This window comes from Neopsephotus bourkii, unplaced genomic scaffold, assembly GCF_033783945.1.
Source record: "Neopsephotus bourkii isolate Nb327-2 ecotype Australia unplaced genomic scaffold, CSIRO-AGI_Nbou_v1 NB_549, whole genome shotgun sequence".
In the NCBI taxonomy this organism is placed as follows: Eukaryota; Metazoa; Chordata; class Aves; order Psittaciformes; family Psittacidae; genus Neopsephotus; species Neopsephotus bourkii.
This window is the reverse complement of record NW_026901050.1, coordinates 161311-184241: the sequence shown is the minus strand read 5'-3', so window position 1 is coordinate 184241 and position 22931 is coordinate 161311. Positions and strand designations below refer to the sequence as shown.

Sequence of the window (22931 nt, the reverse complement as noted above, 5' to 3'; positions counted from 1 at the left end):
ACAATTGTGGAGTTTTGAGGAAGCCAACAGAAATGTTTGCCTTGGCATCATTAGTGAAGCAGGCTGGTTTCAAGGAAATGTAGGTTTTAATTAACTAGCTGTGCTGACTTCGATCAGCCAGTTTCAAGGCCAAGTGAAATACAAGACAGGCACTCTGTGCACCTGGGGGTGGGCAAGCGGAACATGTGTATGGATCTTCTGACGAAGCCAGTTGTCGGTCGGGGGCGGAACCCCTGTGTTGGCAGTTCACCTCAGTGAGATGTTGCACAAAAAGACAAGATTATTGTGAATGTCTCCAAGTGACTTGGGAGATAGATCACACTGAAGTGCTTGGTCCTTGTAAATATGAGGTTTAGTGCCTTTAAAATCCTTTGCAGGGCCATTATTTTTGTAACATTTAAGGAATTTTGTTACTGTTTTTGAGATTAAACAGAAACACAACACCCTTGGGTTGGCAAGGGGAATTTTGTGGTTTTGGTTTTGTTGCAAATTTAAGTAATGTCATGTCTGATAGAAGACATGTTTTTCAAACCTAAGTCTTTTTATGATATGGACACCTACCTCCAGCTCCCACCGCCTGAATGATTATATCTACAACATCATGAAATCTGTTGGAGTGTTACAGCCACCAAAAAATCTTGACAATCCAGTTTTCATTTGTATGTGAACAGGGATTCGTATGTCCTTCTTCAGGTATCTGAACTCTTGTCAATCTTGACCTCAACTTCTGCCTGATACATGTTGGCACAGAGGGGTAAAAGGAGCACTGGCCACTTCATATTCATGACATTGAAGAGGAGTTTAAATTTTACCTCTTAAGTCATTATTTCTTTTCCTCTGAGGTTGTCTTTACCACTTTGCTAGTGGTAGTGACCTTTCCTAGTCCCTGTAAGAAGAAAGCTTGCAATTGTGAAATAATGCCCCTGAAACTTGTTAGCACTTTTCTGTGTGCCCTTTATAAGGTCAACAGTGATTTTTCACAGCGATTTAAATGCAGAGACTTTATGAAAGTGAAGTTCTCATGTGAAGCTGCTTATAATAACTTCCTTGTGTCTTGTAGGGCAAAACTGACTGCTCCATTATGTAATAATGAAGATGTAGCATGTCATTTTGTGCTGAAATACTCATGTTGAATCAAGTCATATAATTGCTGAAGGCTGAGGGATGTGCATGCCTTTTTTATTATTTGCTCTTAGGATTTTGCAGCATTTTAAAGCTGCAAGTTATCTCTGCGCGGAGTGAGTTGGTACAGCGGTCGTAGCTTGGTTCAGTAGTCCGTGATTCATTTTGTCAGGACATGCTCCACAGAAAATTCCTGGCTTCATCTGAGTAGTTCAGAGATGGCACAGTGCAGTTGATGGTCTTACCCTTAATGACACATTTGTACTACTTGTCTGGTTGCCTGGTATGAGACAGGTTGTGGATCTGAAAAATTGGAGGTGTCTAATCCTATAGATGATTAGTTGAGTAACTCTCGTGGTTGTTAGCACCCACACTTCAGTCTTTTTAATAGTAAAGAACAAAACCCTGAGGTAGTTTGGATGAAATAAAATTTATTTTAATAATATTCCATTAAAGAAAAAGAAACAGCTGTTGTGGTGCTGAAACCAGCACACCATTGTTTTCAAAATCTAACATCACAGTAAAATAAGAGGACACAGTTAAAAAAAAACCCAAAAAAAACCAAAAAAAACCCCTATGTCATTGCAGAAAGTACATAGTGCTTCTCTTCTCACTGTGGGACATAATGCTTACAAGAAGAGACAAGTACTGAAGGCAGCTAATGTTTAGTGGATGGCAATTTCTTCTAACAGATTTAAAGTGTTACAGCAAAACTAATGAACTAATGAACTAGCAAGTCTTTGGTAGCCTGTGTTAATTCAAGAAGTGAGGGTAACTAGTTAATGCTAATCAACCAGTCCCTTCAAAATCTGTAGTTTGCTTGCGTGTGCTGTCTGGATGTTTCTTTTACAAGAAGGGGAGCTCATTATTAGTCCTAGGCTGTACCTAAATGCTTTTCAGGAAAAAGACTTGTCATCTGTGAGTGTTTAATCAATTATAGGTGTCTGTTTGGAAACTATTTAGGCTACTTCTGGCTGACTTTGACCAACCTACGGGTGCTTGAGGAAATATTGACTAAACATTTAACATTACACAGGGCCATTTTGTGAAACTGAACAACAGATTTTTGTCTCCTCTGCTCCTCATCCAAAAGTCAGACAGTTGGGAGTGTTGATTGATCCATAACATATTGGTCAGTGGGGTAACGTGTTTGGAGACTGTAGCTTTGGGCAGCATGCATGGTGTTAGACAACTGTGCTAGAGACTGTATGAATGTGTTTAGGTGTGAGAGAAGCAGAGCACTGATAGTCCAGGCTTGAAAGTTCGGCATCAGGGAATACTGCTGTTTAATCTCATTGTAGCTGTGTCAGCTGTCTGAAAACAGAGATGCTGAAAAAAATGCTTCTTACTGTAATTTTATTTATTTATTTTTTCCTTTAAAGCAAGCCTGGGATGGTTGTGGTCTTCCTGTAGTTACTAACAATAATGTATATTAGCCCTGCACTTCAATGTGTGCTAACTAACATTAAGAAAGTAAGTAGAGACTGCCTAAATTGGAAGTAAAGTACCCTAAGGGGGTGGGGATGCTGTCAGAGGCTGCAGGGGACAGAGTATAGGGGAAGAATTGTTTGTATGTTCAGTCATGTGGTACAAGAGCGAACAAGTGGTTATAGACATCTCTCTGTGATTTTTAACTTGTTCATATGTCGGGACATTTCGAGGGAAGAGGAATGGGCAGGATGAGTAGTGAGAATTGGGGTTAGGAAGGGGCAGGAGAGAGAAAATGCATTGAGGTGAGGCAGAGGATGAGGAAGAGCGACTGGAGGGGGGAAGGAACAGACCGGTGGTATTTTAAGAGGGTGAGAAAAAACATAGCACTGGTGAGCCAAGTATACATGTGCCCTGGATAGCAGGGCTGTGAAGGTTTTAGGTGGGTGTAATGGGACTGCTGGTGCTGTCATCATGCCCCTCCACCTGGGGAAGGGCTGCTGGCACCCGTGGCACAGCTGGCCTGGTCACTTCTCTTTCCTGGCCTTCCCTGAGAACTATGTGGTGGCCCTAGTCAAGTTTCTGTACTTCCTTTTTGTCTTCTGTTACTATAGCTGAGTAAGAGAAACAGTATCCATAGGGTTAGGTATAGTTCTGCTACAGTGCAGAACTGAATGTGACGTTCTCATGACCGGTAACCCAACAGCTGGTTTCAAGAGGAATAAATATGTATGAAGCATTTTGAGTGCTATGAATTTAGCTCTCAGAGATGTTCTTGACCACCTCCTAGATAATTTTTTGGTGGAATTGGGATACACAACACTATTGACTGGAAATACATGTGAACTCTGATACATAGATTTGGAAGGGATAGAAACACAAAGTTGACTGTGTGCAGTGTGTTCCTTGTGTGGCAGGCAGCACGTGACTGAGAGGTGGGACTCTGCAGGTGGCAGCAAGCGAATTGCTCTGTGCTTTGATACCATGCTTCTTTGATACCAGAAGTTATGGGGCTTTGGGGTTTTTGTCTTTGTGTTTTCATCTGCAGCTGGCATTATGGTGAGCCAGTGGCAAGCAGCAGAAGGCGGGTGAACTCTTCGTTAGAACTTTCCCTTGCCCTCTCCCACAGTTACGTGCAGCACTGATGTAGAACAGCCCAAATTTTGTCTCCTTTGGCCGTTGTTTATAGATGGAAGTTAATCCCATTTAAGAACAGGATTAGCAAAAGTGCAGTGATTTAACCACTAAGCCTTGGCTTGAGTTGAGGCAGTTCTGAGATAGTCCTGGCTGGGATTAATGCTTTGCAGACATTCAGGATTGAGACAGTTTCACAGCAGGCCATGAACCACCGAGGTGTAAATCTAGTGGAGCTCACCATGACAGCAGTTGTATGCTTGGTGGCTAAATGACTGTGGGTTTTCTAGAAACAGAGGCAAGCAAAAGATCTTTGTCTGTTTCCTGAACCTAACTTCCTCAGAGAAGTGAATTACAAAGATAACACAGAAGATAGATAATGCTTTGCTGTCTTTGGTTAGCTTAATACTGAGCATGGTGTGCTGGTGATTACTGCTGATTTTCCCCAGGCACCAGCAAGGTCTGCTCCTTTTAAGGATAACAGGTTTGGGATTGCTGGTTGAATTGGCACTTCTGCTTTTATCCCTCTTCTCTGAACTTCCTTAAAGGTGCTTATCTCTTTAGTGATGTACTGATAAAGGCCTGTTAGCAAAATCCTAAATTTTGCAGGAGCAGATGTAGGAAGAAAGATCAATAGGATCGGTCTGAGCTTTGGGGGGTGGGACAGGGGATTCCCTGCTCACTGAATAAGGATATAATCTGCTGTGGACAGTGGCGTGACAAATGCACCTACCTTGAGTACAGTCCCCATGCATTTCAGTTAAAAATCTTCTTTAAGGCAGGGCAGCAGAGAGAGATTTCAAAATAACTGTTCCATGGTTTGAAAACAAAACAAAACCCACAAAAAGCACCGGAAGCAACTGATCAGGTCAGACAAATGTGTCTAGATAATGAGCTTTTAACAATGCTTGAAGTTGTAGGATGAAGCAAGAACAATCCAAAATATGGATTTTGCTTTGGGTTCCTACCCCCCCAACACAAAGTAGATGCTTCTCAGAAATAAAAGATGCATAGCAACAGTACTGTGGGGAGCAATTTAGTAACAGCAGTTTCTGTTCTTTGTAGTTAAAATGCAGAAGTTGCACCCAAAATTGCTTTTAAAGTAATGCATAGAATGTTGTTAATGACAGTGTAAGTAATCTGCACAGGCATGATGCACGTTTTCCATTGGGAACTTTTGAAGATTGTTTATGCTCAGCTCCTAAAGGTGCGTTTCTACAATGTAGGGCAAGGCTGTATTTGAAACCTCATATATAGAATCATAGAATAGTTAGGGTTGGGAAGGACCTTAAGATCATCAAGTTCCAACCCTCCTGGCATGGGCAGGGACACCTCCCACTAAACCATTTCACCCAAGGCTCTGTCCAACCTGGCCTTGAGCACCACCAGGGATGGAGCATTCACAGCTTCCCTGGGCAACCCATTCCAGTGCCTTACCACCCTTACAGTAAAGAACTTCTTACTTATATAATCCTATTCTTTTCTATAAGAAAACTATGCAAACTGTGGGCATATTCCTTTAGTTTTGGTTTCAGAAATTTAAATCAAGACAACTACTTTTTAGATAAAAGCAAAACTTAACTGAAAAGGACAATGCCAGCAGTGATTGAGAACATATTCTTTCATTTGAGTGAGAAAGTTGGCACTCCAGGGAATTGGATTGTGTTTGCTTCAGGGCTTTTGGTGGGCAATGCTCTGCTTGGCAAGCAGTTTGCTTCCAAGTACATTCTTGTATGACTTTTCTGATTGCGAGCTTCAGAAAATAAGCTGTAGAGAAGGGAGAAAGCAAAACTCAGACATGCAGAAGTATCAAGTCCCAGCGGACGAGATTTGATCGCTCTTGAAACATTTCAAAATATGTCAACCATATTTAGAAATAGCTACATTAAAAAAGAAGAAAACTTGATCCTGTTAACACTGTAAATCATGGAAAGCAGTGAAAACTGATAATTGTGAGGGAGATTGTGAAAGCTTGCGTGACAGCTGGAAATTACATCACTGTTGATGTTTCAAATTCTTGTACAAAGTAATGCAGTACTGTTTACAAATGAATGAGGAAACAATTGTGCTGTGCTAAACGTACGCTGTACGGATAAACTGGGTTGAGCTACTTTGTTATCTTGTTTTGCAGTATACAGTTTCATACTTTCAAAGTCAACATAGAAAACTCAATTCTCTGCTTGTATTTTTTTTATTCCAGATACAGACCCACGTGTATTAGAGAAACAAGAACTTCAGCAGCCAACCTATGTTGCTCTAAGTTACATTAACAGGTAAGTGCGGTTATTTTTTGAGTATAACTAATCTTGGTTTGCGCAGTATGTGTCTCTATGCATATGCCAAAATGGCATGCTGATGTATGCACTCTGTTTTGTTTCATGTTATATGACACTGTGATAACACCTGTTTTGGAAAGATAGTTGAATTAAAATTTAACTACATTTTTAATCGGTTTTACAGGGGGCACGAGCAGCTCTTCAGCTGCACTACTCAAATAGTTGGGGGATGAGGTTTAGCCTTTATGTTCAAGCTAAATTGTGGTCAAAACGGAATTGCTTATTTTTCTACTTTCTTTTATTCAACATGAGTTGAGAAGAATTCTTTTTTTTTTCAATGAAAAGTGGAATTTAACTGATAATAGTTCCATACATAAGAATTCTTTACAGTACCTCTGATGTTTTTCAACCGTGGTGTATAACTTTAAAAATCTTGCTTACCAGGTCTACATAACCTAAATCTGGTAAATCTTAAGAAACAAAGTCAATTTTTAAAGCACTTAAATAAATAACAGAACTTTGGCTTTTCAGTTACTGACTGATGGCAGAACTCAAATCTCCGGAGTACTCCAGCATAGAGGAATGGGAGGGCTGCTTGTGTCTCGGGCTATGTATGGTAAAGAGTAGCCTGAGAGGTGCTCTTTATTTTCCCTCTCACCTAAGCACATTGCGGAATTCAGTGAAGGTAGCTTAGCTTACTTTTCCTCTGGGAGGAGAGTGAGCCATGGAGCACACTGCATGGGAGGGAAAGATGGCGAGGTTTTGTGCCATGTGTGCCTCCCTTGTGGCAGTGCCACTTTTTCAGTATGTTTGCCAAGCTGTCTTTCAATCCTAAATGAACACTGTACAGGACGTGTAATTTCTCATTATTTTCCCTTCTTTTACATTATACTGATTGTTTGATCAGTTGTACTGTGGCTGGAAGTTCCAGTTAGTTGCATGTTGGAAATGCGCTTCTCGGAAAATATTCTGTATGAGATGATTGTTTTACATGGGACACCAGTGTCCTTTTGTATCTTTACTGTCTGGAAGATGAGATGCAAATTTGCAAGCCTGGAAGATTAACCCCAAAATCTAATTCAGGATAGGCTGAGTTGATTCAAACTGTCATGGGTCATGCATAATGCAAAACTCTTCTTTCTAATTCTACTTCATATTAAAAATTAAAACAAACCCACCCAGCCCCCAGAAAAATCTCCCAACCCAACAAAGTTTTTCAAACACAGAATCCATCCACTGTTTGGCTTTGAATAGTGTTTGCTGTAGAGAAAGGGTGTTGGGGGGGGAAGGAGGGGTCTTGGAGGTATGAAACTAAGAAGTGGTGTTCACTTGGTCAAATGACTCAGTTTTCTCCACTACATGAGACTATGATGGTTAAGAATAGCTGGTATTGGTTTCCTACTTGGCAAGTAACTCCTGCTCTTCCTGGAGACAGTTCTGCCCTTTTAAAGCATATTCTGAAATTAACCATGATCATTTTTAACACTTCTTTTCTGTTGATCTCATTCAATGTAGAAAATATCTGGGGTTTTATATTTCAGTCTGTAGGCTTGATATATTGTTGTGTGTGTTGGTGTGTTTCCCTCTTTCCATTATATACTTGGGCGTTTTCTCTTGTTGCTCCTGTGGTTATTTTACTTAATGTGAAGAAGAGGCAAGTATTTTTTAAGAATTAGGGAAAAGTGGTTTAAGACCTCAGAAAATACCATGGGACTTGATTGTCCAGTTTGGAATGAGCCTATTCTCAAGGAGCTTGAAAGTGATACCTCTGCTGGATTTCGCAATTTTGGTATCCTTTTTAATCAAGTTTTGTGTGACTGACACAGTTTTAGTTACTCACTATGTATTTTGTCCAAACATTCTTACCCTTTCAATTCTGAGAAATAATTCTGCACAACTGAATTGAGTTGTTCTTACAGCAGAATACAATCTGAATTGACTCTTATTTAAACCAGCTGCTATTTAATTGCTCTTTTAATTGTATTTTAATTTATTCCAAAGCGCTGATGTCTTTCATTGAGCCACCTGCTCTATGCAGCTTCAGCTCTTGAGGGAGCAGCAATATCCATTACACTACAAGACATGCCTTCCTATTTCCTTCTACATATGCCAGAGCCGAGTTCTGCTTTGTTGTCCCAGGCTATGAACTCAGATTTTGTAGCCTAATACATGTCATAAACATGTTGTGTACTGTTAGATATCAAACACCAGATACTGCTGCCCTTTTTTTAAACCCATGCTTTTATGGCTTCCAAGTGGAACTGAACTTAACTCAGTTCCTGCTGTGAGTTCCAGGCCTTAAAACAATCTTCCTCTGTAGATTTGTGTATTCAATATGTTCTGTGTGGGCCGTATGCTCTCATGAAGCCTGGGAAAATATGGACTTCTGATTCTCAGGGATTGTCAAAATTGCATGGTAAGACGTACGTTTAATATATGTTGTGGTAGAAAGATTAAGTGGGTGTGCTTTATACTCTGCCTATTGCCCAGTTGTATGGTGGCCATTATGGTACAAAACAAACGTAAATCTGGGTTCTCTGGTTTGATAGCTGGGAGGATAAAGTATCCATAAAGCAGATAGTAGAGACAGAAGGGTACAGAAGTCTTTGTTTCCAATCTGAAGCATAATGTTGTTTCCATTTCCCTTCCACCCCTGGTTATTTTCTGAGGCATATTAATACAGCAGTATTGTATGTGCTTCTAAGTTCTGAAACATCCTTCAGATTGTCAGTGGCTGAATCTATAAGGCTCCGTCTCTTTCTCTGCTGGAGATCTACAGCCATTACAGCTTTCAGTAACTACACACAGATGCAGCTTCCATAATGTGTGATCCTCATGTAGACAGATAACATTAATTTTAAAACTGAAGAATCAAACATAATTTATAGGTCACAGTGGTTTATTATCGCTACATCAAACACTTGCACCAGGCACTGACTGTGTTGCTGCAAATCCTTTTCTCAGACAAAGTTTAGCATAGCCTTAATGTAGTCCCCAATATTAATGATTGTTCCCTACTTACTTTTGGTTTGCTTTCTTGGAAGTCAAAATTGGGAGTCAGTAAGACACACTACTGCCAAAGCAGATGCAATTCATCTGTTTCCATTCTATAAATACAGAAGCAGTTTGTCTGCAGGAAGTTTGATGGTGCTACTAGGCTGAGAAAGTTGGAGCTGTTCAGCCTGGAGAAGAGAAGGCTGCGTGGAGAACTCATAGCAGCCTTCCAGTATCTGAAGGTGGCCTACAAGGATGCTGGAGAGTCTTCATTAGGGACTGTAGTGACAGAACAAGGTGTAATGGGTTAAAACTTAAAGAGGGGAAGTTTAGATTGAATATAAGGAAGAAATTCTTTACTGTAAGGGTGGTGAGGCACTGGGTTGCCGAAGGAAGTTGTGAATGCTCCATCCCTGGCGGGGTTCAAGGCCAGGCTGGACAGAGCCTTGTGTGACATGGTTTAGTGGGAGGTGTCCCTGCCCGTGTCAGGGGGGTTGGAACTAGATGATCTTAAGGTCCTTTCCAACCATAACTGTTCTATGATTCTACTACATGAGTGGGATACTGGCTGTAATCTGCCAGGAATAGTTGCAAATGAGCACTTGGGCCAACATCCTCCAGTACTTTCTAGAGGTATTTCCTTTCTGTTTGGATCAAACCTTTATATTTTCTATTGCATTGAAATGCAGTCATTAGAAGCAATAATTAATATCGCTTATGCCTCTTCTTAGATACTGTATTTATAGCTTTAAGTTAATTAAAATGACTATGAATTTTGCTTGCTATTTATCAGAACCTACATAGTGCTGTCTGTGCCTCTGAGTCTTGTTGGTCTGGGACTTTGGAGGTGATAATTCTTGAGTTTGCTGTATTATCCTAGCATTTTAGCATGCTGTCAAGGCTTTCAGGCTTCTGCAGTCTAATGGAAAGAGAATCCTCAGTATTTGCATATGTGAATATGTGGATATTGCTTGTTACATGCTGGTGATGAAAGCAGCTGTTGTGGGAACGGGTTGGTTCAAACGAACAATCCCAGCATTAGTACCACAAGTGAGAAGACAACAGAGGCATACAAATACTTCCTTCAGCTATAAAGATAACACTAAAAAAATAAAAATCCTTGATTCCAAAACTTCATGATTTAAAAATCTTTTACAATTAATATTTAAAGCATGTATTGCAACTTCTAGCTGGTAAGTACCAGAAATACGAAGAAAGCATAATATATTGGAGTAAATTCTTTCACCTAGAAAATTGAAAGTGGGAAGTCCATAGTAACTTGTATTATTCAAAGCATATGTCATGAAAAAATTAAATGTGCATTTAATACATTCTGCATAATTAATTTTGCTTAGATACAGAAATCACTTTGATTAAAAGAGCTTCATCACAGTGGAGAAAAAAAGGAAACTGGAATGCACCTACAACTGAAATGAATCTACTTTCATTATGTAGTGTTTCTACTGCACATCACATAATAGCTACAATAGGGAACTGTTGAAAACAAAAGCTACTGTAATCTTTAAATCTTTAGAAGTTACCATAATTCTTTTAATTACATGAATTCTAGGTTCTTTAATAGTGTTTTTTTTACTGATAATTGAGATCATACAGGAAAAGTTTTGAATGAGGCTGCTGGCTGTCTATAAAGTTTACTCTTGTGCACAGCTGGGAGTACAAATGAAGCCTGTGATCAGAACTGGACGGCATTCTTGGATGAATGGCCCAAGATTGTCCTTGCACATCTCTGAGCCAGTCCTAACATTTTTGCACCTCCCTTCAGATTTTAACTAGAAAGATTTTACCCCACTGTTACCATTATGAATTCCTGTAGGCTCCAGGCTTCTCCTCCCATTTCCCTTTTCTTTCAGTGGTCATTGACTTCTCAAGAACAAATTCCCCTACTGTGCTTCCTGTTTAACACCACTACAAGTAAAATGAATCATTCCCGTGAGCATCTATGCATTTGTGAAAGGAATTAATTGCATGTAAATTTCTAACCACTGTAAACTCCCTGTGTCTTGTCCAGCTCACTAATTCTGGTTCTACCACTAGTATCTATTTTTTCCGGGAGTAAAATTAACAGCCGATACCATTTAATAGCCAATCATTTGAAAGTTATTTTAAAAAGTGGTAAGTCTTTAGGTAGTGATAGATCTAGTTTGCACTATGTTACTGGCGCAATAACAAGAAGAATGTTTTGGTTTGGAGGCAATGACCTTTGACTACATCCATGTGGTTTCTTAGTAGAGCATCCAAGCCACAAGATACTGGTCCTTTATTTCTTTGGCCTTAACTTGTTGTTTAAGGTACCATGATCAGTGGTGGATAGAAATTTAAAGTGCTTCTTACTCTTTCTATACAAGGTTCATTCTTGCCATTGGCCACTTCCATTCATATATTTCTTTATCACTAGGGTTATCTTCAGCTGTGTGTTTAGTGGGTTACCTCTAACAGCTGACTTTGTGTACTCGCTCAGTTTTAAGTTAAACATGCTTTCAGTACGTATAGTGATTTATGTTAAAGCTACCTAACACCATCTGCAGCCTTTTCCTGTGGTTCTGCTGTGATAGATTTTCCTGGGGTAAGCTATCAAGCAGCAGTTGAAGAAGAAGCTAGTGAGACTGCAGCCTCTCAGAGGTTATACCCAATAAGTGTATGTGCCACCCAAAGTCTCTATAGACCATTTTCTCAGCAGCAGTGCGTATCCTGTTGCTTGCTTTTTTGTAAGAGTGTGAGCATTAAGTTGTTTGAATAATGCATGGAAGACCAAAATTCAGTTTCCTCTTATCCCTTAGGAGCATTTTAATCATAAAACTATTAACTGACGTGGGGCAGGACATCATTTCTCCTCTTGATGATTCTCGTCTTCACCTCTTGATATCTGTGTATGGTCATTGGAATGGCTGTTGGGGCACAGTTTGAAATAAAATTTAAAGTCAAAGGGCTGAAGGGAAGTAATTTTATTTCTCCTGTCTTGCTTTCCTAATGGCTGCTTTTCTAGAAGGCATAAGCAAAATGCAACAACTCTGAAACATTGACCATCTTCCTATAAAATAAATATTCCCTGCATCATTCACCTGGTAAGCATAAGATCAGGCTTGAAGACTTTCTAATTCAGGCCTGAGATTTCAGCTTTGAAAGTGTATTATAGTGGTACTTTACATTACAAGCTATATAAATTACACATAAAAATATCCCCTTAAAAACAGATGTTTACTCTCAAAATAGTTAATTTGACTTCCTGCATGGAAAAGCAGAATTGAAAAAAAAAAAAATAACAAAAACCCCACAACTAAAAGTCATCGTAACTTTTTTTCACTGTAGCACAAACCGTCTTAATTCTCATGTCATAAAGCAAAAGGATGAGACAAGAAAGATGTTTCCGTTTTAGGAATCCTACTGGAGATACAGTTTTTCTGTGCAGGAAGATCCAAGCCAGTGAATCCTGATAAGCTATTGCTGTGCCACCTGTTCAGACTTGCCACATTTTATACTGCCTAGTACCACAGGTCTTGCCCTTTGTCTTAAAATTTAACTTTTCCTTTCTGTAACTGGCTTATTTGAATTTAATATCGTGGCTCTGTAAAAGTGCAGCACTTCTGTCAGACTGTTGATTCTCATCACATTGAAGGTGCATGCCAGCGCTTCCAGTAGCTGCTGGATTGAATGCATGTGACAGAACACAGAAACGAAGGGATCAAAGAAACATGTCAATTGCCAGATAATGTTTTTCTGTCTGAGCTTATTTTTAGGTTTGCAGTGACCAAGTAGATCATGTGTTTTTATTCATGTAGCCATATCTTTATGCTCTGCTGTTTGACTTGTTTTAGAGAGGGAACAAGACAAACTTCAGATGATAATGCAAACAAGATGTGCAGAAATGGAAGTTAGGGAAAAGGGAATGCCTTTTGGTTCAGAAGGATTTATGCAGTTGGCTTTGTTTTCTCTTTTCTCTTTTTATCAGCTTCAAGCTAAGCAAAACTTAGATTTATAGATTTATATAATGTACAGCTCTTTTATTTCATGTCAACAGTAAAGATCAAAAAGCAGATAGGCATTTTAAGGAAAAGCCCTAATGCCATGCTCTGAAATAAAAATTACACGATGAATTAAAACATGTAGGACACTGAAAGAATGTGTTTTAGTTGTGGGGTTGGTTGGGTTTTTTTTTAAGTGAGAGGCAACTAGCTCTTTTCTGGCACTGCTCATATGGAAAACTCAGGGGCAGAAAGAATTCTGTCTTGTGAATATCAAGTGAAAGAAGCATTACCATGTCAGCATTGTTCCTTGCAAGCGTGCATATATATGCCTGTGTGTGTACAGTTTAGTTAGCAAACACTAGAGCCCTTAGTGTAAATTCTGAAGACTTTCAAGTTCTTGTCTTTACCTGTATTTTTTCATCTTTTGTCAATGTGTCATACTGAAATCCATGAAAAAATCATCTTTCTATCAGTTTTTTTTGCCTTGATATTTCAATTCCCAGCTTTCTGCATTGGCCTCTTGCACAGGTAATTTTATTTTGGGAAAGGAGAAAAGAAATTCTCCAGTGTCCCTTGCTTTGAAAAGGAGGACATTTTTTTTCTGTGGTGGTTGAACCTGATCATAAGCAGTAGCAGTGCTTGCAGAAGGATTTATGTTTACTGTACCAAAAAAAGGGATTCAGGTATTTCACTGTCAGCTATGTGGGGTACCAGTGTTCTTAGTATCTATTTCTGTGTATCATAGCACAATGAGACCCTTACTAGACTTTGCTAATATATTCATTCTTTATGTGACAGTTAATCTAACATACTCACAAAGCTATTTGAGAAACGCACTCTTGTGTGGTTTCAGATCCTCTGCAGAAATAAGAACTGTGGAAACTCTTATGCTTTGATTTTACATCTGTGCATTAGTTCTCTTTCAAGTACAGTCTGAGATAAAATGGCTCAAAACAGTGGCTGTCCTTCCTGTCTTCACGAGTGACAGAAATAGCTGCTGTATACAGCTAGTTCACTGCCTATCCTGATATTTGGGGTTTCTATCTTTAAATCACCAGCAACACCAGCAGCAAAACATTACATGCAGAAGAGAAAATTACAGGCAGAGTAGATAACATTTTACGAAAAATCCTTGTGGATCGGCTTTGCTAAAAGCTTGTCGTGACCATCTGAGCTACATGTGATAACTTACAGGTTGGCAAACTTACCATCCCGAGGGGATCCAGGCCAGCTGCTGGTGATATTCATTGACTGTGGCCTGATTTTACTTATTTTTTAATCTAAAGTTTGCTTATCACTGATCTTTTGTACAAAAGTAGTTGTGCTGCTTTTTTATAATTTTACTGATTTCTTTGGAAAGAATAATATCTCACGGTAACGGTGCCCATTCAGGTTTGTTCCAAAAAAGCATTAATTTACAGTAAGACTAAAAATGAGATTTTGAAATAAATTTTGTAGTTAGAAATGCAAAGTGTTGCATTACGTCTTTTTTTTCTTTCCTGTAGTAGCTTTTTAGATATGTTAGTACATGCATATTCTTAGATTCCTTCCAGTAATGAATATCCCACTAATTTGTAACTAATAAACTGCGTTCTGGATAATTCCTGAAGTGTCTGTGGATACTTTTGATGCATCAATCCCTTCTCCTTCATTCTTATTTTTTGCATATAACATCACCAGGTAAGGGTTTTCGGACATCAATTGCAAAGTCTTGCTAGTATTCAATGAGGGATGGAAACTATATACATAAAGACCACACAACAAAACAGAGTTGCAGCACAAAATACATCTTTGTATCATCTTGTAGACATTCAGCAGTTTTGAGGTAGCATACCAAGTTGTCCAAGGCATGCTTTAGGACAGCCTGTAGCCTAGTCTAGAGATTAAGTGCAGAGGAGAGAATATTCTTAGTGCTGGAGAACTTGGCTTGTGAGGAAAGAATACTGATGTCATCTTCCACTGCATAAAGTCTACTCCAAAGTGTTAGCCTTAATTTTCATTAAATACTTTTGTGATCGGCTTGACCTCTCAGTTTGATTTTAAGCCAGAAAATTTTGTATATCCTGCAAAGATGTATTCATTACCCTACCACTTCCTCTGCAGTACTCCAGTGTTCCAAGAAATGGAGACCAGGTGGAGAGCTTTACGTAGTTGGCTTCTTTGCTTATGTTCCTAATGAGGCCAGGGATGTGTTCAATAGGCCAACAAGGGAGTTTTGCAGTCCATTAGCAAAAGACTCTTGGAAGGTGGTTCTCCCAGATCTGTGGCTGGAATAACATAGTTTATAAGTCACCAAGCACTTTCAATACAGAGTTGAAAGGAACCTGTGCTGTACACTGGAATCCCAACTAGGCTTCATGCCATGGAAATGCAGAACAAAATGAAGGTTAAAACTGAAGTCACCCGAAAGCAACTGGTGGATATGAAGCATCAGATTAAAAGAGAGCAGTAAGGGTATGTATTATGATGAGGAATTAGTGAAGTTTGCACTGATTTTGAGCAGGTGTCCTATAGTAAAGGAAACTATAATATGATCAAAACAAATACAAAGAAGAGGTTCCTCTGAAACTAAATTTTATTTGGCTTTTGATTTTCCTTTGGAGCTGTTCTCATAAACTTGCCAAGTGCTATTAGTGCTGAGAGGAGGAAGCCCTGGTACATCAGCTGTGATTTTTTTTTTTTTTTAACTAGTTATTTTTGCTAAGATAGCGTGGCATCACAGAATCAGAAAATACTTTTTCAACAGTGTAGAGTGTGCAAAACCATGGAGCTACCTTCTTTTCGTTGCTGTTGTTGTTACACGTGTAAAAACAGAGGATAGCTTGCTCTCTGATCCTGTATTTGTTTTTTTCTGAAACTTCTTGTCCACCCCTCAGAAACTGAAGACAATTTACAAGGCTGTAAAAGTGAGAATCTGCACACTGAAGTAGAAATAAAACCCTGAAACTGGTGCACATGCATGGGCTACTTCTGATAAACAGCTGTTGAACATGTTTGTGAATGCAGGTGGACAGTGACATACTTTTGACTTCTGAAAGTCTGACACTAAAATCGAATCCAATGCATTATAACAGTATTTGTGGTGTATGTTGGCAATACACACTGTTCAAGTGACCTGTATTGGATTAAGGTGGCCTGAACCAGTCCAAAAGCTGGCTTGGTGCAATCAACAAAGGAAGGGAGCTTTTACTCAATTAATTTGGCTTGGTTATAGTACTATTAGTCAGGCAGATTTAATACTTTCTGAGTCTTGCTTTCCCTAAAGCAATACATTTACAGACACTAGATTTCTTGTTCTAATTTCCGAGAGAACTGAGAAAGGTTTTCTTTCTTTGTTGTTACTGTTTTTTCTTAAATCAGGCACATCTTTTTCCCCAGGTGGTGTATGAGGATAGAGGTAGAGATGCAAATAATTAAAACAATAATTCCATCTACAGGTGTAGATGGTCCACAGGGGTTGACTCTGCTGATATGGCCTTGATTTACAGAAGAATTGCTGTGTGTTTGCCTTGCGTGGCTGTTTACTATCTAGTCATTTCTACTTAGAGTAGATGTTGTAATGTATGTGAAAGACACTGTAACAGAGAAGGAAGGAGTTGTGGATTGTGGTACATGTTCTACAGCTTTGGCATTACCATCTGTACCAACATGGAGATGCATTTTTGTGACACTAGCCTAAGGTGACATCATCCAAAGTTTGCGTGACAACCCATGTTAAAATGTCTCTCTGTAATAGTGAGACCTTTCTTTTTCAATATACCATTATTTCTTTGGTATCTGCTGCTGTGGTATACTACTGTGAATAGTGAAGATTTTAGTAATTTCCCTCTGACTTTCTTTTAATGCTGTTAGACTGGGATTATTGAATCTGGGGGGATGTGCGTTTTGTTGTTTGTCCAGCGTTTCCTCCATGTAATCTCTTCCTAGCCTTTCTGAATGTGTCAGGTGTGTTAACCATAATAACGAAACTACTACTAATGAAACCATCATAATAAGGCCTACAGCATATTTTGTTTGTAACAATGAAGCTCATGGATCACTGATACTTTGTAGCTGGCGGATTCTCTGCTCTTCCTGCTGCCCCCAGCCTCTTTCAGGCTTCTGCCACTGTCTCTTATATCCCCCTCAGTTCCTTGCTGAGCAATTCTAGCAGTTTATGGCCTTGAGGAAGGTGTATAATCCTGGTGCCTCCTTACAGGCTGATGGAGAGGCACACTAGATGGAGATGCAGAAAAGGTGGGTCCTTGCACAGTGGCATGTAAGTAACATTTCACGTTTGCCACCATCCGTGTTGGAGATTGACCATGTGCCTTAAATCAGTAACTTTTCACAAGAACTCTTGACGTAGGATAGTTTGTTTATTACTGGCTTTTGTACTGTGGATATCAAGACCATTCGTATGACTGCTTTTGTAGTGTGGATAGCAAGACCATTCCTATGACTGCTCATTATTGAGCAGTCAGCAGAGAGTTTGAGCAGTCAACAGAGAGTTTGTGGGTCGGGGTTAAAGGGATAACAGCTATGGGGGACGTTATTGTGGGGATCTGTTACACACCACCTGACCAAGAGGAATCTGTGGATGAAGCACTCTACAGACAGATAGAAACAGCCTCACACTTTCAGGCCCTTGTTCTCATGGGAGACTTCAAACACCCTGATATCTGTTGGAGCGATGGTATGGCCTGGCATAAGCAATCCAGGAGGTTCCTCGATTGTGTGGAAGGCAGCTTCCTTCTGCAAGTAATAGAGGAACTGACAAGGAGAGGTGCCGTGCTTGACCTCATGCTCAGCAACAGGAAAGGGCTGGTTGGAAATGTGATGATCCAGGGCAGCCTTGGTTGCAGCGATCATGAGATGGTTGAATTTGAGATCCTCAGGACAGTGAGAAGAGCGTGCCGCAAGCTCACTGCTCTGGACTTCAAGAGAGCAGACTTTGGGCTCTTCACGAGCCTGCTTAGTAAGGTTCCATGGGATATAGCCCTAGAGGGCAGGGGGCCCAAGGCTGTTGGTTGAAATTCAAGGATCACCTACTGCAAGCTCAAGGGTGTTGCATCCCAACTAGAAGGAAATGCAGCAGGACGGTGAGGAGACCTCCTTGGATGGATAAGGAGCTGCTAAGGAAAATTTGAAGGAAAAAAAGAGGCTTATAAAAGGTGGAAGCAAGGACAGGAGGCCTGGGAAGAATACAAGGATGTTGTCCAGGAGGCTAGGGACCAGGTTAGGAAAGCTGAGGCCCAGTTAGAATTAAACTTGGCTAGGGATGTTAAGGATAACAGGAAAGGATTCTGTAGGTATGTAGCAAATAAAAGACAGACTAGGGATAATGTAGCCGCCCTCTGGAAGCTATCAGGAGAACTGGCTACCCTGGATTTGGAGAAGGCTGAGGTTCTTAATGACTTCTTTGCCTCGGTCTTCATTAGCAAAGACTTTAACCACACCTCTCAAGTCTCGGAAGGCAGATGCAGGGGCTGTGCGAATGAGGACCCTAGGCCCACTGTGGGAGAGGATATGGTTCAAGACCATCTTAAAAACCTGAACATACACAAGTCCATGGAACCTGATGAAATCCATCCGTGGGTCCTGAAGTAGCTGGCGAATGAACTTGCTAAGCCACTGTCCATCATATTTGAAAGATCGTGGCAACCAGGTGAAGTTCCTGACAACTGGAAAAAGGGTACTATAACCCCCATTTTCAAGAAGGGGAAAGTAGATGACCCGGGGAATTACAGACCAGTCAGTCTCACCTCTGTTCCTGGCAAAATCTTGGAGCAGTTTCTCCTGGAAGGCATGCTAAGGCACATGAAAACCAACAAGGTGCTTGGTGACAGCTAGTATGGCTTCACTAAGGGGAAATCCTGCCTGAACAATTTGGTGGCCTTCTGTGATGGGTCTACGGAACTGATGGAGAGGGGTGGAGCAGTTGATGTAATCTACCTGGACTTATGCAGAGCGTTCCACACTGTCCCACATGACATCCTTATCTCTAAATTGGAGAGACATCAATTTGATGAATGGACCACTCGGTGGATAAAGAACTGGCTGGATGGCCGCATGCAAAGAGTTGTAGTCAATGTCTCAGTGTCCAGCTGGAGACCAGTAATGAGTGGTGTCCCTCAGGGATCAGTGTTGGGACTGGTCTTGTTCAACATCTTTGTCAGTGACATGGACAGTGGGATTGAGTGCACTCTCAGCAAGTTTCCCAGTGACACCAAGCTGTGTGGTTTGGTTGATATGCTGGAGGGAAGGAATGCCATCCAGAGAGACCTTGACAAGCTTGTGAGGTGGGCTGATGCCAACCTTATGAAGTTTAACCATGCCAAGTGCAAGGTCCTACACCTGGGTTGGAGCAATCCCAAGGCAGAGCTACAGGCTGGGCAGAGAAGAGATTCAGAGCAGCCCTGTGGTGAAGGACTTGGGGGTGCTGGTCGATGAGAAAATGAGCATGAGCCAGCAGTGTGCGCTCACAGCCCAGAAAGCCAACCGTATCCTGGGCTGCATCAAAAGGAGTGTAACAGCACATCAAAGGAGGTGATCCTGCCCTTCTACTCTGCTCTCATGAGACCTCACTTGGAGTATTGTGTGCAATTCTGGTGTCCTCAGCATAAAAAGGACATGGTGCTGTTGGGACAAGTCCAGAGAGGGCCATGAGGATGATCATGGGACTGGTGCACCTCCTGTATGAAGACAGGCTGAGAAAGTTGGGGCTGTTCAGCCTAGAGAAGAGAAGGCTGCGTGGAGACCTCATAGCAGCCTTCCAGTATCTGAAGGTGGCATATAAGGATGCCGGAGAGGGACTCTTCACTAGGGACTGTAGTGACAGGACAAGGGGTAAGGGTTTAAAACTTAAACAGGGGAAGTTTAGATTGGATATAAGGAAGAAGTTCTTTACTGTAAGGGTGGTGAGGCACTGGAATGGGTTGCCCAGGGAAGCTGTGAATACTCCATCCCTGGCGTCGTTCAAGGCCAGGCTGGACAGAGCCTTGTGTGACATGGTTTAGTGTGAGGTGTCCCTGCCCATGGCAGGGGGTTTGGAACTGGATGATCTTAAGGTCCTTTCCAACCCTGACTATTCTATGATTCTATGATTCTGACATCCAGTTACCCATGGGTCCTTTGGTGGCAGGGCATTCCATGGCAATTTGTGTTAGTAAGTTGCTGCTGCTGCACAGAATGTAAAGTAATTTCAACAAAAAAGCGTTTTTGTTGAAAGCAGTTTCCTTCCCTTCACAAGCTTCCAGTGTGAAACACTCTTAATATAAAGGATTTTTTTAAAAAGCCCCAAAACATCCTTCTGCTCAAGGTGAGTCTATGCATTTATGATTGACTTCCTTTTGTACTGTCTCTTACTTCATTTGCTCACATGCCATTTCTAAAAGGTCAGTATTTACCAAAAGTTCATAAGCAGTTTAAACCAGGTCAGTTGGGCAATACTGTCTGCTAGAGGTAGCTGAATAGTTTCTGTCCTCTGTATAGAGGATTAACAGGGCTGATGCTGACTTTTAACCCAAGAGTGTTTTTAAACCAAGAGCGTTACCACTTTCAGTAATGAAAAAGTACCTCTTGCTAATTGTAGTTCTCATAATCTGTTAAATATATTGTAAAAATGACATTTTGTGAGGGATTTCAAGTACACACAAGGTAGTACTTAGTTTCCTGATCCCATTATTTTCGCCATACAAAACATATCCCTTTATTTTTTATAATTTTTCTAATGATTTCTCATCTACAGTTCTTAATGCACCCAAAGATTGCTCTTTGTTGTTGTTTGCTGTTTAATGTAGAAAGCTGAAAAAAAAAGGCTTATAGAAACCTGCAGTGCAGTTATATAAAATGAAAATTTTCTTCTTTGTTCTAGTAGAAGAAACATACAATCAATAAGTAAGAACTCCTAATTTGTCTTTTAATGTTCCATGTAGTGCAGCCTCATTTATTGATATCTAAGGTCCTGTGCACATAATTAATCATTTGCATAGTGCATTTTAAGGGCCTTTGAAATATTGCTGGTAGTTTTGATTTCGTCCGTCTGGTTCAGCGAGAACAGTGTAACTCAGCACATCTAGGTTGCAAACTGTAGACAGTACCACTGCTCTACTGGAAACCGGTGCACATCCCTTCCAGTTAATAGTGCTTTCCCATTAGACTTGGGGCCAGTAAGGGCCTTTGACTGGAGTATACATTGTTTTCAGGTGTATCCACCTTGAAATCAGTTATAGGAAACTTCCTGTCACAGTTTCTATTTTACTTCTCTTACAAATCACATCTTCATAAATGAGGACTACATTCATCTGAACAGCGTGTTCCTTGTGAGAGATCAGACTTGATGATTTTCCTGCATGACTTGGACCATTGATATTATGAAGCTTATTTCTTCTTTAACAATATATTTGTGCAGGGATTAAATCATTCCCGAAACTGAATGTAACAGAGATTTAGTTTTTATTTCAGACCACAAAATTTACAAGGTTTTGCTTACATGATATGCACTATAAAATAAGAACCTTCATCCCTTCCCAAAACTATAGTAAGTCTAAAGATTTTTATTTTAATTGTTGTTTTAATATGATTTAGAAGTAAGGAAGCATTGCAAATAGTACAAGCTTTATAGGAAAAATGTATGTTCCGTGAGCTAGGCAATTGAGTGCATTTTGGCTTTGTATTCATGTGATACATAAAAGATGTTCAATTTCATCATTATTATTTTCCTTTCCCATTGCTACCTTAGTGATGGTACATGCAGGCAGAAAATAACTTTCATTTGGGCTTCGTCATTTCACATCCTGAATGTCTACAAAGCATGCTGGGGGTTTTGTGCACGTATTGTAATGAAAAGGCTTACAGTTTCTTAGTAACAGTTATGATGTGGAAAGGGCTATGACACAAAGGTATTCCATCCACATTTCTTGAAAGTAGTTTCTTGGCAAAAATTGTAATAAAGTAGAAGTCCATTAATTGAGAACAATGTTTGATTTGTACTAGCAGTAATTGTATGCATACTGCTTGTCAGTGCCTGTTCTCACATATGGCGTAAAACTAAAACATGGCTATCTGAAGAGTTCTTCTTTTTACTGATGTCCTCGTTTTGTTTGAGACACCATTTATTGCAGCAGCATGTAAGGCACAGTGAAACTTTCACGATGAAACCTGAACCTGGATGAAACAAACCTGAATGCTGGATCAAGTTCACAAGAACATTTGCTGAGGTTTGTAGGTCTGGACTGAATTTGCAGCCAATCTGTGCTCACTTACTGTTCATTGAAAGTACCACAAGAAATGTATTGGTTTCATATGGTTTCAGCCTTCAGTCATTTCACACTACTGGTGACTTCAGTAAAAGCTGGACATTGCTTACTCAAACTCCAGTGGAAGTGCATTGAGGCCTTTGTAAAGGGACTTTAAAAAGTCATCTGGGATAAATGGTTTGATAATATCATTGAGTGGAAAGGAGACAGAAAGAAAGAGACTTTCGTGCTCCAAAAGGAATAAAGAGGAAAGACAAGAGTAGGCAGGATCTTCCATCACACTTGAGAAGGTCCCTCTTAGCTGTTACTGGGCTTCAGTGGAAGTGTCAGGATCAGACTGTCCATGCAATGTGGGCTTTTTGTTGATAGGGAAGAGAGGATAGGGGAAGGCCAATGAGTAAAAGTGAAGATAGCTTCCCCATGCAGGTACATGCATGGGGATTTTGTGGAGGGTTTCTTCTAGTCAGGGGAAAATGAGGGAGAATTTTTAAGTGTGACTTTGGGGGGAATGGAAGACTGGGATCAGCTGAGTTACAGGATGACAAACATACAAAGAAAGGGGAATTCAAGGAATGGGTTACACAAACCAAGTTCAATGCGATGTGTGGGGGCCAGTATTTCATTTTGGCAGTTAGTGAAGGGTGGCACTATATTTCTTATTGAAGGGTTATTTCTGGATTGTGTTGAGATGTAAAAGGAAAGCTTTCTATTTTTAGTTGTCTCTAGTAAATGTAATTTTCTCAGTGCTGAGCATT

General features: G+C 40.3%; 1 protein-coding gene across 1 annotated transcript in view; it reads left to right on the top strand.

Annotated features, from left to right (window-relative positions):
- JAZF1 (JAZF zinc finger 1) overlaps positions 1-22931 on the top strand; it is a 188790-nt gene that overhangs the window by 92585 nt on the left and 73274 nt on the right. The window contains exon 2 of the mRNA XM_061351014.1: positions 5885-5957. Coding sequence (XP_061206998.1) covers positions 5885-5957 — 73 coding nt within the window. The remainder of the gene's footprint in view (positions 1-5884; positions 5958-22931) is intronic.